Source organism: Lepidochelys kempii, chromosome 2 (assembly GCF_965140285.1).
Source record: "Lepidochelys kempii isolate rLepKem1 chromosome 2, rLepKem1.hap1, whole genome shotgun sequence".
Taxonomy (NCBI): domain Eukaryota; kingdom Metazoa; phylum Chordata; order Testudines; family Cheloniidae; genus Lepidochelys; species Lepidochelys kempii.
In genome coordinates, this window is record NC_136381.1 from 228,036,226 (window position 1) to 228,056,918 (window position 20,693).

Sequence of the window (20,693 nt, forward strand, 5' to 3'; positions counted from 1 at the left end):
CCCAGCACAGGAACCAAATTCAGTAGCTGTGAACTGGCCAAGAACTCCCCACTCTGGGGGAATTCTCTTCTGATAAGATCCAGCTGTTTTATGGACCTTTTGTGCAATACAAAGGGTCCAGAATATGACAATCGAAACTGGACCTATATATTTTAAAGTTTCCCAGAGCATGGTACTAAGTCCTTTAAATTCATATGAGGAAAGATGAAGCAAGTTGGAAGAAGTGATGAAAATGAAGTAATTTATATAACTTTTGTAATAATAGTATGTACACTGACTGTAATAGATAGCTCAGACTGCCTTGACTCTGATGTATTCACCACCTTTATAATTTACACACAATCTTTAAAAACGTATCTAGAAAATTAACTTGTATTAACTTGTAACAATTCAGGTTACTTTAATAAAAATTATTTACCTTGTAACATAAATGCATAAACTTGGAAGCATTCAATAAAGGCAGCAGAAATGTGAAAGTCAAGGCTAAAAAACATGAAAACATACTCCATGTCCTGAACAAATTTTGTCATCTGTAGTGCCTGGGCAGATGCTGAAGTTGAAGGAATCAGTGGGGAGACATCTGCGCTCAAAACACATCATCTCTGGGCCACATGGTGTTCCATCCTCAACGTAGCCTAGGTCTGTCTCTTCATCTAGCTTAACATGTCCACCACTACAAAACAAACAAAGAGCCACAATAAATATGTGCACTGCTTTCAACATAAGACTGTTCAATACACTGGATTCTTGGGTGGCACATTCATTTTTGTTTGTGTCATTTTAATGTGCAGAAACTAGGCAGAATCCATAAAAAATATTGGGGAGGATATGGGTTTTTTGTCAGCGGCCCTAATAAAAAACAAAGATACTATATTTCTACCGTAGACATGCTGCCCAAAAAAACCCTTTAAAATACTCTGATTAAACATACATAACTTCTGGAGGCTGATATTCTCTATTTAGCCATAGAATAAATGCAGGAAAAAGCAAGGCAAGCTTCCCCAAAATGGCATTATAATGTGCCTCAATCCAAATCTGGAAGAAGCAATGGCAGGGGTCAGACTGAAATTCAATTTACATCAGTTTTTGTTTTGTTTTTAATGACAGCAGTTGCTTCTCACTTAGGAAGGAGTTTGCTGACATTTCCATAGCAGAGGAATTTGGAGGGCAATATCATCTCTGTTCTATTTTATAGGGTTTTAAGAATTACCTGCAGTTGTAGGATTTCCCCAGCTGTATGACTGAAGATGTGATTTCACCATCAAGTTCTCCAAGTCTTGGGACATTAGAGATATTGGAACACAGAAGATAACCACATAGCACATCCCTGTTTTGAGGGGTTAAATAGACATTCACTCAGAAAAAGAATCCAATAAAAATAGTTTACACTTATATAAAAAAAAGGTCTTTTGTTTTTTCACATGTGCTCGTAACTGGTACACAGCCCATCAGAATGGCAGACCACCACTTATTTCTCCCTCACTTACGTTAAGTGCTCAAGTCCAATATCACAGACAAAAGGGACCATAATTCTCTATGTTCCCATCCTCAAGAAAATTTTCTCTGCTTATCTGCCTTACATATTTTCCTGTTATCTTTCTTTGCTATTGCAAATACCTCAGTGGCCAGACTCTTTGAGCCTGAGGTCTTGTCTACATATAAAAGTTTTATCATTTTAACTATACCAGTACAATCCCCCTAATGCGGATGCGGTTATCCTGGTATAAAACTGCTTATACTGATATAGCTATTCCCATACAGGAAGGGGAATAACCTAGACCACTATAATACATCTTTATACCAGTGTAACTGTGGGCTTGGCTATGCTTACATTTTATAGCACTCTAACTTGCTGGCTCAGGGTGTGAAAAATCACCCCCCCTGAGTGCAGCAAGTCAGAGCGCTTTAAAGCGGTAGTGTAAACAGGCTCTGAGCGCTGGGAGCCGCACTCCCAGCACTGGGAGCTATTCCCCTCGTGGAGGTGGATTACCAGGAGTGAGAGAGCTCTCTCCCAGCGCTCGCGGGCAACCACACTCGCACTTCAAAGTGCTGCCGTGGGAGCACTCCCGTGACAGTGCTTTGAAGTTTCCAGTGTAGCCATGCCCTGTGTCCACCTTAAGGGTCGTACCAGTATAACTATTTTGGTTTTAAAAAAATCACCTCCTACCTGAAATATTTATACTGGTACATGTCTGATTTTTCACTTTCTTGCATCTGAGCTGTCATTTATACCTAATTAGCACAGGTTTAAACAATTACCTAAAGTGCAAGGCAGTGGAGAATTACCTCATGAACTGGCATGCCACCCCGTGAGCCTCACCTAAGGCCACATTAGGAAAAGAGGCTTTTTATAAAAGGATTTTAATTGTTGTTTCAAAATGTGTTAGCCCCCAGTGTACACAAGTTTCAGGCCTAGGCTCTCCGTAGCAACACTGATTTCTGCCAGAGACGTCCAGAATCTATGCATTTCTTCACAAACAAGACACAGCAGTATTTATTTCAAATATCTGTGAGAGCTGGTAAAAAAATGTATGATACTGTACACAAATCTTCCAATCACCATTTTCTCTACTTGAGGATTTTATTTGTAGGAGAGAGGAATGTGGACTCAGACCCAAGCTTTCCCAAAGTTCTGGTGGTAGATGGATCCAAATGTCTGTTGTGAGATTATCTCTACTAGGTACTGTCTCTCTGGCGTCCATGATTTGGGTCTTCATTTCAAAAACATTTATACTCCATACAGTGGGCCTGATTCTCCACTGCCTTGCACTTTGAGAAGTCATTTGTACCTGTGCAAAGTGGGTGCATAAGTTACAAAACCAGAATGGTGGCATTTTACACCAGGTTTTCACAGATGTAAATGACTTCTCAAAGTGCCAGGCCATGGAGAATCAGGCCCAGCCTTGCATTTAGGGTCTGACTACACTGCAGCTGGGAGGTGTGATTTCCGGAGTGGGTACATAGATTCATGCCAGCTCTGTTCAAGCTAGCACATTAAAAATAGCAGCCTGGACATTGCAGCACACGCAGCAGCTTGGGCGAGCCACCCCAACTCAGACCCAGGTGATTGGGCAGGCTTGGACTCAGGCAGGTAGCCCAAGCTGCCACTGGTGCTGCTATGTCCACAATGCAATCTTTAGTGTGTTAGTGCGAATGTCTACCCACAATGGGAATCACAACTCCCAGCTGCAGTGCAGACATACTCTTCGAGCAAAGCGAAGGAGTGATATTATGTACTGCCTTTCAGAGCCTTGGAGCAATGAGGAGGCAGGTAGTGACTTTAAGCCACCTTAACACCTCCTGGATTCTGGGTTGCTGTGATGGCCAAAGTGGCCCTGGCATAAATTTGGCTGATTTGAGAGCTGTTCTGATACAGAATCCCCCTCCGCCTTCTACTGGACTGCTCCACAGTCTGTTGCAGATGACAATCCATGAAGCTGGTGCAGACTATGGGGACTCTCCTCCAACCCCTGGCCCCATTCCTGACACCCTAAATTGGGGCTTGAGTTGTAGGTGGTCCTTAGAAGACAGCTGTCTTCTTTCAGTTCCTGTGCCAGGAGAATTCTCCCCCAGCCAGATCCAGGGCTTTTAGAGTCTGTTTATGACAGGTGAAGGGTTGGACCGGGGCAAGAATCTCACACAAGCTGCTTTCCAGAGTAGATGAACTTACTGTTTGTTGCACTGTATCCAAGTGTCCTTGCCCCTTCCACAGTTACCTTTCTCAGTCCCTTCAATATTCAATTTCTCATAGCAGTATCTGTCAGCAGCTGTCACTTCTAAAAACAGAAACAATTTTCTTCTAATAAGAATATGCACATTTTTAAAAGCCTGATGCAAATTTGATGTTAGAAATCAGGTTGTAGATCAAATAAATCAAAAATTATCTTCTACTTTATTCCAGGGATATTGGCTCTAATTATCTCTCCAAGGATTTCTTTATTCCAGACCTTGTTTACAAGTAAAGACCAGTTTTCAAGGAAAAATGTTTTTGATTATGGCCAGTTTGAGGCTCTAAAGAGTTTGGGGAAAAATCTTGAGTTATAACAGCACTAGATTATAAAACCAAATACTTGCCAGGAACCCTGGATCTCTCTACTTATCTTAAATGAGGGAAGAACCAGTTCAGACAATAATAACACCAAAACCTTAGCTTAAGACTCAAATCTAGTTTTTAAAAAATTACAGCTAATTTCTCATCCTTTCCTCCATTATTTTTCCTTTTAATGTATTTCCAGGTTCTATCAGGGACCAGTAGCATAAGTGCCTGAAATATAACACAAGCTATTCTCCTTTGATCTGTCTCAAGCAGTAGGAGGTACTAGATAGCTTATGACATGGCTGCTCTCATGAGACTTCCAGCCCAATTATTCAGACTCAACACGTTCTTTGGATAAGCTTTATAAAAGCATCTGATCTTTCCGAGTAAGAATCTAAACAAAACGTAAACTCTGAACTCATGGTTTGCCCATAACAATTTATATTGTTTTTCTTCATCTCCAAAGAAAGCTGAAGCTCTGGCAGAAATCGTTTAGCTTCTGCCAGTACCAAGAGTGACAGAGTCAATGCTGAACTAGCTGAGACAGTCAATGCGAAGGCACCCTCCATTTGTACTAGAACAGCAAGCTAGGAGATAAGAGCAGAGTGAATATCTTTGACCAAGACATTCCAGGCATAGCAAGTGCTGGTCTGTGACTGACCTGCTGCTGAAGACATTTCCCACAACATTTATTATTAGTAGTAGTATTGGTTTTGCAGTAGTGCCTAGAAGTGCCTCATGCACCAGGACCCTGTTGTGCTAGGTGCTGTACAAACACCTAACACATAGACAGTCCCTGCCCCAAAGAGCTAACAGTCTAATGCTATGTCTATACTACCACTTATGTCGGAAAAACTTACGTTGCTCAAGGGTATGAAAAAACCACACCATAAGCAACACAGATAGAAGTGCCGGTGTGGACAGTGCTATGTCGGCAGGAGAGCTTCTCCTGCTGACATAGCTACTACTGCTCGTTGGAGGGGGGGGTTAATTATGTTGACGGGAGAGCTCTCTCCCATCAGCATAGAGCAGCTACACGAGAGATGTTACAGCAGCGCAGCTGCCTCTGTACAGCTGTGCTGCTCTAAGCTCTCTAGTGTCAATGTAGCCTCAGTTGAATCTTATTTTCTACACGTTGTCGTGTTCAACACACAAAGTTGCATCAGTTTAACTAAACGTGTGATTTCAAACAAATGTTGTTAAACTGGTGGGTGCAGCTCTGTGTGCGGAGACTCTTCTATTGGTATTTCAGGTGCCAGGGTTAAACCCACACAAAATTCCACACATTTAAATAAACTGATATGCACTAAATCAGACAAGAATGAAGACCTCTGGCAACCATTTATTTTTTCTAGCCATGGTTTCAAACATGTTTCTAACTGCTAACTAAATAAAGTACACCAATCAGTGTGAAGAAACTGATCACCATGGCAACCTAGGGAGGTCCTGGGCTTGTTCTAAGCTCCAAGGGCCAACAGGGACCGGGAGCACAGCAGAAGCAACTGCTCAGTCCCTTGAGAGAAGAAATTCTTGAGTGACCTTCTCTGACTAATGCATGGATCACCAGTGATGGTCTTTGAAGAGTCTCAAGCCAAGCACTCTGTTGGCTGGAGACATGGTTGCTATGCTGAAGGGTCTTCAATAGCCAGGGACAGAAGTAAAGTGAGGGAATGAAGATAGAGGATCACAGAGCAACTGCCCACTCCTTTTCATAAAAATGTAAAGAATTATACTAAAAGTGGGTCCAGGCAAAAAAACAAGAACTAAAGGGCAAAGTTTGCAAGTTTCCTCTTTTACATATGGAACCCGGTCTCATGTTGAGTACATATCATGGCACACAGTCCCAGCTAAATTCTGACTGATTTTAATGATTCCAGGTAGGTGTATGTCTGCAAGATATTTGAATTTTTAGAGCTATAGCAATGAAAGTCAACTTAGAAACAATAATGTTTACTTACTTTCACCCCAGATGTATTTACACTGCCGATCCCTGGTTTTACATCTTCCTCCAAAACAAATACCCTAAAGAGATTGAAGAGACAAAAACAACCTTTTTTCACATTTTCACAACTGGGTCAAATACACTTTCAAATCAGGTAAATTACTGTTATTCATTTTATTTTGCATGTAATGGAAAGACTAATTAACAGGTAATGTGGTTCTACTTTCTAACTGAAAATACTTTGTGAGCCTAGATCCAAATCTCTTTGAAGTTAGTGGAAAGACTCCTACTGACTTCAAAGGTCTCAGATCAGAACCTATAGGAATATGTTTTCCCATCTATAAAAATAATAAAAATATAAATCCAAATTATAATTACCTGTTTGTTATCACATGAATACCCATCCATTTTGTGACTATTGGGAGAACACTACAGAAAGAGAAAACAAGCACTTGATAATCCAGATAGTGAGCGGGCTATAAAAACAATTTATAAATCTAAGGCAATTAGTGGCATTTCAAAATTTCTTTCACTATCACTTTCCCCCTTAAACTTAAAGTAATTTTTATACAACATTTAAACAACTTACGATACTACTACAATAACTCTCATACTGACTGAGATTGTGCATGTGTTACACTTGTTCACTTTTTGTGAAAGAATTTTAAAATATTACCTGGCTGGAGTTTCCTGTGCAGTTTTCTGGAATATCACAATCGTTTACCGCATCTCGGCACACAACCCCTTTCGATTCAAACTAAAACAAGTTTGAAAAATCGCTTTCTTAGTATCTCTATAACCAGCTTTTTCATGCAATAATCATTTCAACAGTTTTAACCAGAATCAAAGGAAGGGAAATTTTCAACTTTGGGAAGCTATTTTGACTCAGTTTAGATTCCACGCATGTCACCAGGATTAAGAAAACCATCACCTTATATTTTCAGTTACAAGTGTAAGGGCCAAATTTTGCTCTCACTTCTATTAATCTACCTAAGATACTTGCATGTCTCCCATCACTGTAGTACCTGAGGATCTCACAGTCTTTAATGTTTATCCTCACAACACCCCTATGAGGTAGAAAAATGCTTTTACCTCCATTTTACAGAGAGGGAACTGAGGCACAGTGAGACTAACGACTTGCCCAAAGTAAATGACTTGCCCAAGGATGTCTGTGGAGGAAGAGAATTGAAACTGAGCCTCCTGAGCCTGCAGCTAGCACCTAACTACTGGATCATGCTTCTTTTCTTTTATAATTTTCACTTCTGCCAGCACAGCTACCCCAGGTCATTAGTAAGAGATCATTGGGTCACTTACATCTATGTAACTCCATTATATCAGTGTAAATCAGGGTAGAAATTGGCCATAAACATTGTTGGATTCCACATCATTTTATACCCACTTCTAAAGTATCCATACATTTAAGGATGAGAAAGTTAGTAATAACAGAATGTATGGTGTTTAATTTCTGAATAAACATTTTATACCATTGCCAAAAGCCTCATGACCTGATGAAATGGCAAAATATCCCACAAGTGGGGACTGTCAATGCTGTGCACCCTGTTTACCAATGAAGCATCACTACTTCCTTCTCAGTCGCATCACCAGTTACGGACATGCCTCGGGTCCACTTCAGAGCCCTCAGTTTTTCCTGACTGGGTCTGTTAATCTGCACACCCCAGTTCACTTTTTTCATTTGTGCTCTCTTTCTGTGCACAGATTTTGTATAAGATTTGACATGCTACTGTTCTAGGTCCTCAGCCAGTGTAATCAGTGTAGTTTCATTGACTTAAGTAGAGCTAAATTGATTAACATCAGTGGAAACTTTTTTCTGACACCTGGCTTAGTTTTTTTCTCCCCTGCCAGCTGTGGAAAAAAATAGGTAAGATAGACAGATAGGGTAACATTTTCAAAAAGTGCCTCAGTGATTTAGGAGCCTAAGGGCTTGTGTACACATGCAGTTGTTCCTGATTAACTCCACATGTGGACACACTTATTCCAGAATAAGAGTGCCTGTTACAGGGTGACTGGCCCTTTCAAAGGGAGTGAGGACCAGCGCATCGGTGACCTGCTGCTCAATTAGGCTTAAGGGAAGGCAACTGGGCCTTATAATGGGCACCTCTGACAGGAAACAGGGAGGAGAAAAGAAAGATGCTGAGCCTGGTAAGAGAAACCCAGGAACTGGGCTAGACAAGAAGTTGATCTCCAGAAAAGATCCATGATAAGGCACTATCTGGGGAAGGGTGGCAGGATTCATAATATGCTTAGAGAAGCTTATCTCCTGAGGGAGAGCCTGAAGAGATATCACCTGGCAAGGGGCTGGCAGGATGTTTAACCATTGACCACTGTGGTAGAAGAAGAGGAGCCCCTAGGAATGGGTGAACTGGAAGAATTGCAAAGGGAAGGAAAAGTAGCTGGTTTTGGACAATAGGGTTTTAGAACAAGATGAATCCTCCTGTTTGTGGATGTGGGGGTGACAGTGTTAAGGTGACATTGTACCAATAAAGAAGTCCAGGTTGGGCATAAACACAGATAATCCTAGTGTACTTATTATATGGAAGCCCTAACTTGTGGGGAAACTGAGGCAAGGGTGCTACAGAGTCACGCTTGGCCAGCAGGGGGTGCTATAGGGCAGGCATACTCTTTTACATTACCTTGCTCCTGTTTAGTTTAACCCACTTTCACAACTCTATTTGGCAGACAGCCCTTAGTTCCATTTTCTAAAGTGATTTAGGCATTTGGGAGCCTAAGTCTTACTGAAAGTCAATGGGACTTGGCTGCTAAGTCATTTAGGTGCTTTTGAAAATTTTACTCATAGACATCTTCTGGGTTTTTTAAAATTGCATTTTAAAAAAATGTGCTTAGAAAAATGAGGTCTATTACAGCATAATTTGCACCTTTTTTGCATTTAATGATGAGTCCAAAGTCAAGGCAGAATGTGGCACTGAGCTGTAACTAACATTTCCCCTATAGGAGTCAGACACATCAATGCACATTGATTAAGATGATAATATCACATATAAGTACATTGCATAGATAACATTATTATTTATTGGATGAGCAGCGTCCTTTATTAGAACAGTGTCCTCAGCTTGAAGACAAAAGGTGAAAATCAGAAGTGTGTTTAGCTGGACTTAGTGAACAGACACTTGACCTACTCCTGCCTATTGATTGATTGATGAGTCTAAGGCTGTCTACATTAAACCTCTACAGTAGCACAGCTGTACCTCTGTAGTGCTTCAGTGCAGACACTCACTAAAGTGATGGGAGGGGTTCTTAATCCACCTTCCTGAGAGGCAGTAACTAGGTTGACGGAAGAAGCCCGAGAGCTGTCTACATCAGGGGGTAGGCCAGCTTAACTAAATTGCCCGGGAGGGGGGGTTCACTCCCCTGAGTGACATAGCTGGGACGACCTGACTTTTTAGTACAGACCAGGCGTTAGGAGAGTTTAAGCTTGTGTAACTTACATAGGGCCTGATCCAAAGCCCAATAAATTAAATAAAAAGACTTGCATTGTATTAAATGGGCTCTGGATCAAGTCCCTTGTTAAGGAGCCAGGGGGAGGTGTAAGTTAAAGTAACAGCAGGCCTCCTTTAACTTACACATCCTCACGCCTTACTGCTAGTTGCTTTTCTTACTACACTCTTCTTTGTGACCCTCTGTTCTATAAGTTTCCACAACAGAGACTCTCTCTGATTCAGAGAGGCAAATTCAGAGGTGATGTGTAAGTGATATGGTGCATGCATCTGAACATGTAAGTCCAAAGGAGTCCAGAAGGAGTCCAAATTGATTTGGACTGGTTTGGGGTTGGAAGAAGGTGTCAATTAGTCTAGACTTAAACTCACCTCTGAATTTGGCCCACACTCCCTGCCCCAAGTATCTTATAATCTAAAAGACAAAGATCAGAGTTAGATTAACCAGCTTTTGATGAGTTTTAAGAGTCAAACTTTCAGAAAGGGAGGTCCAAGGTCAGAGCAAAAATGCATGTGCAATTGTGCCTATAATCACCTAAACTCACTAACTCCCCATAAATGACAGCATAAGTCACTTTAAATGCATTGTACTTACCTGACACTTTCTACAGCAAAGCCCATTGCTGCACTCTGAGCCTGCAGTCAGGGTGCATGTATGACAGCAATCTCCTCCTTCAATGGCACACTCCTGGGGAAGAGACACACGTGTGAAATGTTACAGAGAAAAGCCTATTTCTCCAAAAGCTCCATTACTGCTACCAGGTGCTTTTAAACTCAAGTAGATTTTAACCAGGCTCAGTATGAAGCTGAATATATACTATATGCATGCCACTAAAACATCAGGATTTCCACATAGTAGAGTCTGAGATGCCACAGTTTCCCCTGTATATAAAACAGGACACAATTGTAATAACTGTGTGGTATCTGTTGTCAAATGCTGACAATTTTAATGGTGACCACTATAAACTCTTGATATACTAATACCACTTTCCAAATATTAAAAAATAATCTTTCAGGGCCTGATTTTGCAGCCTTAATTATGATTATTATTTAACGTTTTATATATATATATATGTGTATATATATATATATAAAAACCACCACCACGCTAGGTCCATTGCAGTAGGCACCATATAAACACATAATCAATGACAGCTCCTGCCCCAAAGATCTTACACTCTGTGTGCATCCCTCTCATTAACGTTAGTGGAAATTGTGGGTGTCAGTGACTCCTGGATTAATACCCGAGCCTGTAGTTATTGATCCAAAATATGTTGTACTTACTGCAGTAGTACCACAGTCACACTCTTCTCCATCTTCGACAAAACCATTGCCGCATTCTGGAGGATCTAGAAGCTGCAGTGCAAAAATTAAGAAAAACAAAACGCTACAAATCTTTCCCAAGATCCCAAGTGAACGTCTCAACTCTTAACTATGTACAATTTGTACCACAGGACTTAAACAAATTCCATTAATCACAAGGTGACATTTTCACTGTTCAGGGTGGGGGTGGGGGTCTTAACTGGCTGATCTTGATTTTAATATCAGCCTTCCAATGGAGCGTTGTAGGACAATACACCCAGAAACATGTGGTTTCAATTCCCCCATGCTTCTTGTAAAGAGGTCTGTATTACCTCTTCCTTGCTAGAATGAAGCATGCGTCTCTGAAAGACTTGTGAATTAAATAAACATTCATTTTTTAAAAATTGTTTTACTTTAAAAGATTTTGGATACAATGTTTTAAATCGCAACTTGATCACTCTGGCTTCCACTTCTTTCTTTCACATTTTCATATCCTATAAAAGAAAAATCTAAATGCTGCTAATCTAAATTGTGATAAGGGATACAAAAAACTTCTACTGTATTCTACTAATTTTTGTGAATTAGCATAATCAGTAAACAAAGCCATGATGAGCATACATTCTATTAAAAATCACTTTGTTACAAAAAAGAATCCACCCAGTGAAGGGATTTAACAATCAAAATGTCTCATCATCTGTCATGAGATGTGAAAAACCAGACCTGCAAAAGGAAGGATACAGGTGTTCAAAAACAAGAAACAGTTACATCCTATCAACAAAATAAACAGCGCTGACTATCCCTTATATCATTAAGTACATCTGTTAAAAGAAACACACAACACTTCGCAGATGTACTCCCTATTATAATCATCCAAATGAGAAGACAGCATTTAATATGTGAACTTCGTGAGATGATTTTCACTGGGGTGCTGAGAGAAAAAGCAAATTCATTCTTGTTTACTTGATAAAGGCAGCTCTCTCATAATGAAAAATCTACGAACCTGCAGCTATGAACTATTCAAGTGAAGAACAATGCCCCCCTCTAGTGTTTACTGCAATTCTGCAGCTGTGCAATTGGTCATAAAGTTTATTCTATTCCTCCAGCTACTGAAGAAATAAAAATCCTGCTTTGGCAATCCCTGTTTTCTTTTGCATTTGTGGCAAACAACGCTGCCAGTTTAGCTTGTCTCCATGTTTCCTCACTAGTCCAGGATTAGCATTGTAGATGATAGCATCAGTTATAAACAAAGGATTCAAGATCCCCATCCAGAGTACCTTGGGTTTTGACTATTGCTGCAATAAACGAAGCTGGTGTTCACCAACTAACCTATTGCAGAAGCTACCATCCTAAAGGCGCCGACTCTTTTGCTAGGGCTTTCTTCACCTCTAATTTATACTTTGTAGTCTGAAGTCTCTGGTGGCTGGAGACTGTGTGGCCAGTGACAGCTCTGACAACTCAATTCCCACAGAACACTGAAGTTACACCAGAGATGAATTTGATCCACTGAATACTGTCCCTCCATCCTTTTGATCATATTTTTGCTCTGTATCTTTAAGCATTTGGAAAGTCACTTCTATTTTTCAAACACTATTTTAAAAAGTTATAGTTGCAAAACAACTTGTTGCAAAATAGCAGGAGGTCAGGGAAGCAGTCTCTTTGAGGACTAATGACAAAGTCGTCATTACTTCAGAAGTGGTTGGTTTATTAATCTTCCCCTAGCGACCAAATATGTTATATTTTCTGTTTCCAGTAACAAGAATACACCAAAGACACTACTAGTACCTGGAGTCTGCTTGGCAGCTTGCTGCCCTGGTACCAACCCACCAGATTGGCTCTAGAAGCTAAGTCTTAATTGCAGGGGGGGAGATGAAATGAAAGCAATGTTACTTGAGGTTTCCAGAGATCCACACTGACAGACATTAGTCTAAAGTGAAGCAGAACTATGACTGTGCAGAATGTTTGCAAAGAAACCCAAAACCTCAGTAAATTAAATTTGGTATCATGTTCCATTTCAAATGCCAAACTCAGTCCATGCAAACCTGTAGAGTAGAACTGGGTGACTGATGGTTTTGTGTCAAAACCTGGTGAAACGTTGTGGTTTCACAATGAGTTTTGTGGTCTGAGCCATTCAAGCAAACGTTAAGGGATGTGTGAGGAGCACGAACCAACGTGCATAAACAGTAATTAAAATGTTTGCCCAAACTCTTATGAACTAAAATCACCAATTTTCAACCATCTGTAACTGGAAAATCTGGAATGGGAAGTGGGCTGGAAACCTCACAATCACAAGGTTTTTTGTGATATGACCCAGTTCTTCCTGTTTCAGCTGGATCAGAAATACCACAGGAACGACTTTCCTTGTGGTATTTCTTTATCATTTTGTATCCCACCTGAATAGGCAGAGTGCAAGAAGATAATTTGTTCTAATGTATCCTGAACCTTTTCAAAAGTTTAGAAGGGTATCAGTTCAATTCAATTAAAGCTGAAAACTCTTGAGGATTACTTTATTGAACTGTTGAACACATCCCTAGCCTCAGTAGGTGTGTACTATATAAACAAGGCACATAATCTTCTCCCTATCCAATTCCTGACTGTCCAGAACAGTAACGCCAAAGTGAGTTGAAGAATACTTTTAGTTATATTGATGGCTTTACCAAAATAAGTGATTAGTATTGAACCAAACCAATAATGTTGATTGAAAGTGTGCCCTGAATTTATTTGTCCACCCAACAAATGCCAGTTTCTTCAGCAGGCCAAAAAGAACCAAAAAAAATCCCAAACAAACAAACAAAAACCCCCAAAACCATTTGTTCCAAAAATACAGGCTCTAAAATTATTATTCGGTGCTGCACTGAAGATTTATTCTGGTGTATGTGAGGAAGAGCTTTTCTCTGAAAGAAAGGGTCTAAAATGCTGGAAGAATCTGTTCAAGATTTTGTTAAAGAACAAGGATTACATGATGTGTGTGTCTTATGCTGGCCCCTTTGCACAGGGCAAATTTCACCCTCTGAGACTTGGCTAGAAAAGGTAGTTTCCTTCTTCCAAGAGTTCTGGCTGCAAAAATATATGTATAAGTAAAGAATACCTTGACCACTGTTCCCTTTCTCAATAATCAGCTGTTAATTACCTTGGATGGTTTATTGAAGAGGCAGGCACCACCTCCGTTGTTTAAAAATTCATGATACTCCTCAATGTCACACTTGGAGAACTTGCTTGGAAGATAATAACTACAAAGAAATAGGGTAGTTGGTTATTTATTTCTCAAGTTGCTTTTGACCATTATACAATATTTTGTCTGCTTCCAAAATATGGGGGGAAACATATGGTCTTATTCTTGGAAAGGGGTTGCTAGCATACTTGATTCAGAGCCATGTGGTGAAAATATCTGCTTGCAAATCAGTACTCCCATTCTAACTTCTATGCCTTTTTGTAGTGCAAGTGTTTGTAGCATTTGGCTACAACTCTGTAACTGAAATTTTTAATCTCTCATATATTGAATATGTTCCTTTTCTCACTGTTGAAAGAGTGTTTAATATTGCCCTAAATCATGTACAACTTTTTCATAGCAGATGCTCAGCTCAAGCATGAAAGGTATATTTGTTGATTCATTTGCTTTACATCGTTACATGGAAGTTCCTATAAAGAAATGTCTTACCCAGTGTCTCCCATTATACATCCAGACCATGTGTCCTCACACTTACACTCACCTAACAACAACAACAAAATTAAAATTCATACTTTGAGTCTGACAATTTTAAAATCTCTGCATAACATATATTATGTTTCTCATATTAAAAAGAACACTGAAAACCTATATTCCTAATTTCCTCCAAATAAAATATAGAAAGAAACATTTACTTTTTTCACTATGCACAGGTCTCAAATTTATGTGTACACATTGGCCAAACTTTCTTCCATAAAACCACACACATTACTATGCAATCTTGACAACCTTAGAAAAAAATTCTTGCTTTTCATTTCTTATTTTCCAATAGAATCAGGAGGAAACTCCTCCCCTTTCACTTGAAAGAAGAAAAAACAAACAAGCAAACATAAACTTACCAGTTAGTAGTTTTCTTTTATCTGAGAAAATGCCAAGATTGTGGCCTAACGACTGCGCCAATGTCACTGCAAGAAAGTCTGACTTTCCATACTGAAAGAAACAAAACAGGATGGGAACAATAATCATTTTGACAGAAGAAACTGAAAACATAAACACACCTTTTGTACGTTTTAAAATAAGATTTTTTTAAGGCAAAAGCAGATCAACAGTTTTATGGCTCTTACTTCAGTGAAGACTCATTTAACTGCGGCTGGATAATGGATCAGCAAGGAAGACAAACCACACTCTTAAGAATAGGCCAGGTAAGATTTTTTTCTTACCAGAGTAGCTTCAAGCGTGAAGGAGAGAAAGCTGCAGACTCTCGTTTGGAAATGCAACCGAACCCAACCCCAACCTTATTCCGTTTGCCTTTTAGCATTATCCTCTAATTTGAACTTTATTTTGTGGGACTGTATTAATGTTCTGTATTGATCATGCAATAAGGGGACATTTTGAGAAAAATGCTTGTGTGGACACAGACACTGTGGCTACCATATCAATTTGTGCTAGTATGAATATTCACACCTACTTCATTCACACCTCCACCTTTCAATAGTGAACAAATTCCACCAATGTAGGCTGCACCACTCCGACTGCTCTGAAATTGACTCCCCCTTTAAAAAACAAAACAAAATGAGAAAGTTTACTTCTTACGTTAGCCAATCCCTCTATTTACCTCTCTTATTTCCAAATGCCAGTTGCAATTACTGTGCTGTTCACTGCACACAAACAGAACAGAGAGCTGTGAAAACCAAAGAAACTTTCACAATTCTTTCAAGGAAACCTTTCCCAAAACACACTAAGGAGGAATAACATCTGTTCTCATGCACAGGCAAATTCTTTGAGGGAGAAACTCCCCTATAAAATAGTTTCATATTTTCATAAAGTTTAAGGCCAAAAGGAGCCATTACATCACACAGTCTGACCACCTGTATTAAATTTTAACCAAATACCCCTATATTAAGCCCAATCACTTTAATTAGACCCTAAGTATGTGAGCAAGACACACCAGCCAGGCATCACTTGCAAAGAGGATTCTTTGAATCCCCTCAGAGCACTGGTGCATCCTGTCTGGTGTCCCGTCTTCAGCTGTGGCTGACCACTGATTCGTCAGAGGAAGGTGGAAAAAAACAAAACCAACCCACAATACATTGGGCCAATTATGTGTCAAGGGAAAAAAAATCCTTCCTGGCCTCTGCAGATGACTGGCTGAAGCCCTGAGGCATGAGATTTCCTTAAAGCTGCAGATGGGAGCATGCTGAGTGCTGTGCAGGCAAACCTGTTTCCCTTGGCCATGACAGAAAGGGATGAACAGGGGGATTCATAGATTCACAGATTCCAAGGCCAGACGGGGTCACCATACAACCATACAGCTCAATCCCTCAATTCCACTGTTTGTATCCCTTCTAAAAAGACGTAATTGTAGGAGCTGCTATTTCTAGATGATCTAGGAATTTAATGTTCTTAGATGTTGTTATTATTAATTATTATTATTTGTATTATAGTAGCACGTAGAGGCTCCAACCAAGATCAGGGCCACACTGAATAAAGTGTTCTACAGCCACACAGTAAGAGACAGACCCTGCCCCAAAGAGCTTACAATCTGAACAGACAAGACAAAGGGTGGGGAAAATAAAGTATTTTACCCCAGTTATACAGCTGGTGAACAGAGGCACAGAAAGATTAAAAACCTGATCCTACAAATACCATTCTTAACTTTACTCATGTAAAGTCAGATGGACTAATTTAGCACGTACCTAAATGTCTATGGGATTGGGCCCTAAGTGACTTGATGAAGGTCACACAAAAAGTCTGTGGCAAAGCAGGGAACTGAGCCCCAATCCAGTCTCTCACGAAGAGACCACCCTTTTCTCTTTTTCGTTAGTGTGATTGATGTAATAAAACCTACCAAAACAATTCAGAGAATTAGGGAAGAACAGAAACATTCCTCCCAGTAATGATACTCATTTTATGATCCTTATGGTGCACTTGTCTTTTGAGAACAAAGTATTTTGAGGGAACAGAGAACCTCAGTAATCCTGCAGTATGCAAGGCACTGAATATCTACTGGCACATATTGTGCCAAATTGGCTTTTAAACAGAGCTCCAAATTGGTTTCAATGTTCTGCTATAAATGAATGATGTGAGTGGCCCACTGTCAGTATTCTATTGCAACACAGTACCATGCACTATCCATCAGGGCAGCTGTGTTGGCAGGTAATTACACAAGACAACAGGAGTTCACAGCACATGCAGCTTGTGTTTAATATATTGAAACTAGCATGAGAGTAGCGTTTAGTTACATGATTAGTTACATTGTTCTAACCTCCCTCCCGCCTCCCGGTCCCTTCGCACTATTGTCAGGATTACTGTACACTGCATAACACCATAGAAAGGAAAGGTTTCGGCCACTAATAATAAAGCACTCCCCATGGAATGAAAAAATAGTAATAAAATGGCATACGAAGTTACGTACGAAAAAAGGTGAACTGCATCACTTTTCTCTCTGATAAAATCTCTCCTATATTTCATAAACTCACGTAGAGTCACCAATGGGTTTTCAGATATGGTGAACTTGTTATCAGTAGCCCAGGTTTCCATGGCAACCAATACTATCCTGGTGTTAAGTTGTTCTTTATATATCTAGTACATTAACAAAATGAACAAATTTATTATATCATATAGAATATAGTTGCTTCTTTTCCCTTTTTTTGTAACAACTTACATCTGTAATAATGAACATTTTGTTCCCTGAGGCTCATCAACTTTCTTTTTTAAACAGGAAGTTGTACGGCTAAAATCCAGATTTAAGGTCACACCCCAATAAGCAGTTCTGCATGACCACAAGGGTCCACCAGCAAAGAGCTCCTGGCAGGATCTGAGCCTTGCAAAGGTCTCTGGGACTCTAAAACCTTTGTAAGAATAAACTGAGAGATTTGATACAAATCTCTAAAGGACCACATAAGAATTCTGGATAACTCAAAGATTTAGGTTCAGAAAAATCAGGGTTTATCTGTATTTTACAGTGTCCAACATATCTTACTTACACAACAGGGCTCTATACTCCTCAACAGATATATGCAACAGGTATCGGTATCAGGGAGACATGACCACTTCCACTGTTACAGAATTCTTCAGCAGTGCCTATCTTCAGACTGAGTGACTTATCGGGGGAACCCTGGTGTCCCAGACCAAAGGATTTCAATGGTGGCAATACTATTTTTCATTTGCAAATCCTGGAAATGTTTCTGGATACAGTAGCCATCTGTTGTGTGATTTATAGCCCCAACAACTACCTATATTCCCTTGCCCCATATAAAATAGGATGAACTCGAATTTATTAAAGGTTGAATAAAACATACAATTTCTCCATATATTTTAGTGCACTATAGTTTTAGACCCCTTCCTGGTTGCAGCTGTAGTTAATACATTACCCTTTCTGGGTAGTTTTCTGAATAAGATGTGCTTTAAAAACTCATTCAGGCCTCAATCCAGCAAGGTACTTGAGCATGTGAAGTCACAGGAATTATCTAAAGTTAGACACATGCTTAAGTACCTTGCTGTACTGGGAGCTAAATAAATATCTGCAATCTTCACATAAATTAATATCATGTATATCTGTGAAATAACATTTCCTACAGTTATCGGCACTACAACCACATGGTTCACGACACATTTAGAAAAGCATTTAGTTGAGCAATACTTACTAAATCTGCCATGTTCACCACTGATTTAGCATAGCTGTTCGTATGGCCAACTGATAATCTATGTTTTTTACACTGAAAAACAAACACAGACCAGTTAGAAATATATTTCTGAAAAATAATTTTGACTGAAAAACATAAATCAAAAGATGAATCTATCAACAGCAGAAGCTGTGCTCAAGCTGCTTATCTTTTTCACTGACTGGAATGTTAAAAAATTGTGTCTAGCAAATTGTTCAGATACTCATATTACCTATTTGCCTCACAATGGTGTTGTGAAGATTCATTAATTAATGTTTAGAAAGTTCATTAAAGAAACCCAACTCCAAGAGAGCTAGAGAGCGAGAGACTCCTAACTTGAGAGAGAGTAGGGTTGCCAATTTTAGTTGAACGTATTCCTGGAGGCTTCATCACATGACATAATCTTTAACTAAAGATTAATCTTCAGTTGCTGGAGATTCCAGAACAATCCTAAGAGAGAATGACCATCTGAAGTACAACTCCAGCTCCAGGAAGGAGGCTGAGGGGCCTTGTAAACAGGGGGAAGAAAAACCTACTAGGACTTTGATACAGACCCAGAGTGGGCATGAACTTGAGCTACTAAAGAAATGAGTTTCACTCTGCAAAAAGAGTTAATAAACCTACAAAGGGGATAAGTGCTTTGACCTAATCTGGTCTGTGTAATTGACTGGAACAGACCAAGTGGGTGCTGTGAGCAATGCACTTTTAGGACCACAAGGGGATACTCTGAAGGCAGTTCACCATGACACAGGGTACCAGAAATTGACTGTGAGGCCTCCTCCTCTCAAGGAGGGAATCTGAACAGCAGGGCATAAACAAACCACTGTGGGACATTTACCCTTCCAAATCTGCATGGGGGGGGGGGGTCCAGGAACAACTGCAGGAGGACCAGCTCTCTCTTTTTTTAAGGCATCCAGCAATTGGAACAAGACAGATGTTGGAAAGGAAGAAGTCATGGGGTTGTAATTTAGGTAGTCCCTCTTTCTCTCCTTAAGCTGAGAGTCCTCCCAAGCTTTTCTCCTTGGAACTGAGGTTGTAACTTAGGCCAGCTATTGGGGCATAGCCAGCTTCTCCTACTGCAGGCCCCTTTTCCCAATTACTCCTCATGCTCAGAGGGTTCACAAGGTTACCCTTCTCCTGCTGTGAGGCAGGAGGCAAAAACTGGGTATATCTTTGCAGGGCTGTGGCCTTATATTGCATTTTTAAAGTTATTTGATCTGAATTTAGAATATTTTAAAAAACCCTTTACAAAAACTAAACCCCCAAAATATTCTCAGTACTGGTAGTTGCACTACAGAAGAGCTTTTTAAAAGAAATATTTTACCTCAGCTAAAACTAATTTGTTACCATGCACTGGACATGCAGAAATATTACAAAAATTGTATCTTCCCTTATTGTTTGCAGTGTTGTTGTAGCCATGTTGGTCCAAGGATATAAGAGAGACACGGTGGGTGAGGTAATATTTTTTATTGGACCAACTTCTGTGTAAGATCAGAAGCTCGTTTCTTCCACCAACAGAAGTTGGTCCAATAAAAGCTATTACCTCACCCATCTTCTCTCTCAAATATAGTAGTTATTTAAACATTATTTTCAGTTATGTTTTGAGAAGTTTTTCAAAGACACTGGACGCTGTTATCTACATTTTCACTTTTGTTTTTAATTCATCACTGTTTACAATATCTTCTTAGAGAAGAGGATAGGGCAGTGGTCCAGGGTTCTGGTCTCAGCTCTGCCACTGATTTACTGTGTGACCTTACGCAAATCACATAAAGTTTCATTTTCAAGGATTGCTGAGCTTCCACAAGTTCAACAGAAATAAGTGGCTCTGACAATGCTTAGCCCATTCTGAAAATCAGGCCCTGAATCTCCCCATACCTCCATTTACGTATCTTTGAAATTAAGATAACGATGCTTACCCACATGTACAAAGGCTTCAAGATCTACAGATGAAATATTCTATATACATGCTAATTATTCAGAATCAATAGTAAAAGACAGGAAACAAAATGTATTTTCAGACCATTTTTGTTCTTTTCAGCAAACACTGATATTTTCCAACCAAAATTTCTCCTGGAGACATTTGGTTTACTTCCTAGTTTGTAACCCAGTTACTTGA

The 20,693-nt window shown here is 39.7% G+C and overlaps 1 protein-coding gene across 8 annotated transcripts in view; it reads right to left on the reverse strand.

Moving 5' to 3' along the window:
- Positions 1–20,693, reverse strand: part of ADAM22 (ADAM metallopeptidase domain 22) — a 196,248-nt gene that overhangs the window by 38,357 nt on the left and 137,198 nt on the right. For all 8 annotated transcript variants that reach the window (XM_073334068.1, XM_073334061.1, XM_073334066.1 and 5 more), the window contains exons 10-23: positions 18,560–18,631; positions 17,329–17,495; positions 15,382–15,466; positions 14,813–14,903; positions 14,406–14,457; positions 13,878–13,977; positions 10,733–10,804; positions 10,044–10,136; positions 6,655–6,735; positions 6,357–6,407; positions 5,995–6,058; positions 3,671–3,776; positions 1,211–1,327; positions 505–673 (exon numbers count right to left, since the gene is read on the reverse strand). In XM_073334068.1, the coding sequence (XP_073190169.1) occupies positions 505–673; positions 1,211–1,327; positions 3,671–3,776; positions 5,995–6,058; positions 6,357–6,407; positions 6,655–6,735; positions 10,044–10,136; positions 10,733–10,804; positions 13,878–13,977; positions 14,406–14,457; positions 14,813–14,903; positions 15,382–15,466; positions 17,329–17,495; positions 18,560–18,631 (1,320 nt within the window). The remainder of the gene's footprint in view (positions 1–504; positions 674–1,210; positions 1,328–3,670; positions 3,777–5,994; positions 6,059–6,356; positions 6,408–6,654; positions 6,736–10,043; positions 10,137–10,732; positions 10,805–13,877; positions 13,978–14,405; positions 14,458–14,812; positions 14,904–15,381; positions 15,467–17,328; positions 17,496–18,559; positions 18,632–20,693) is intronic.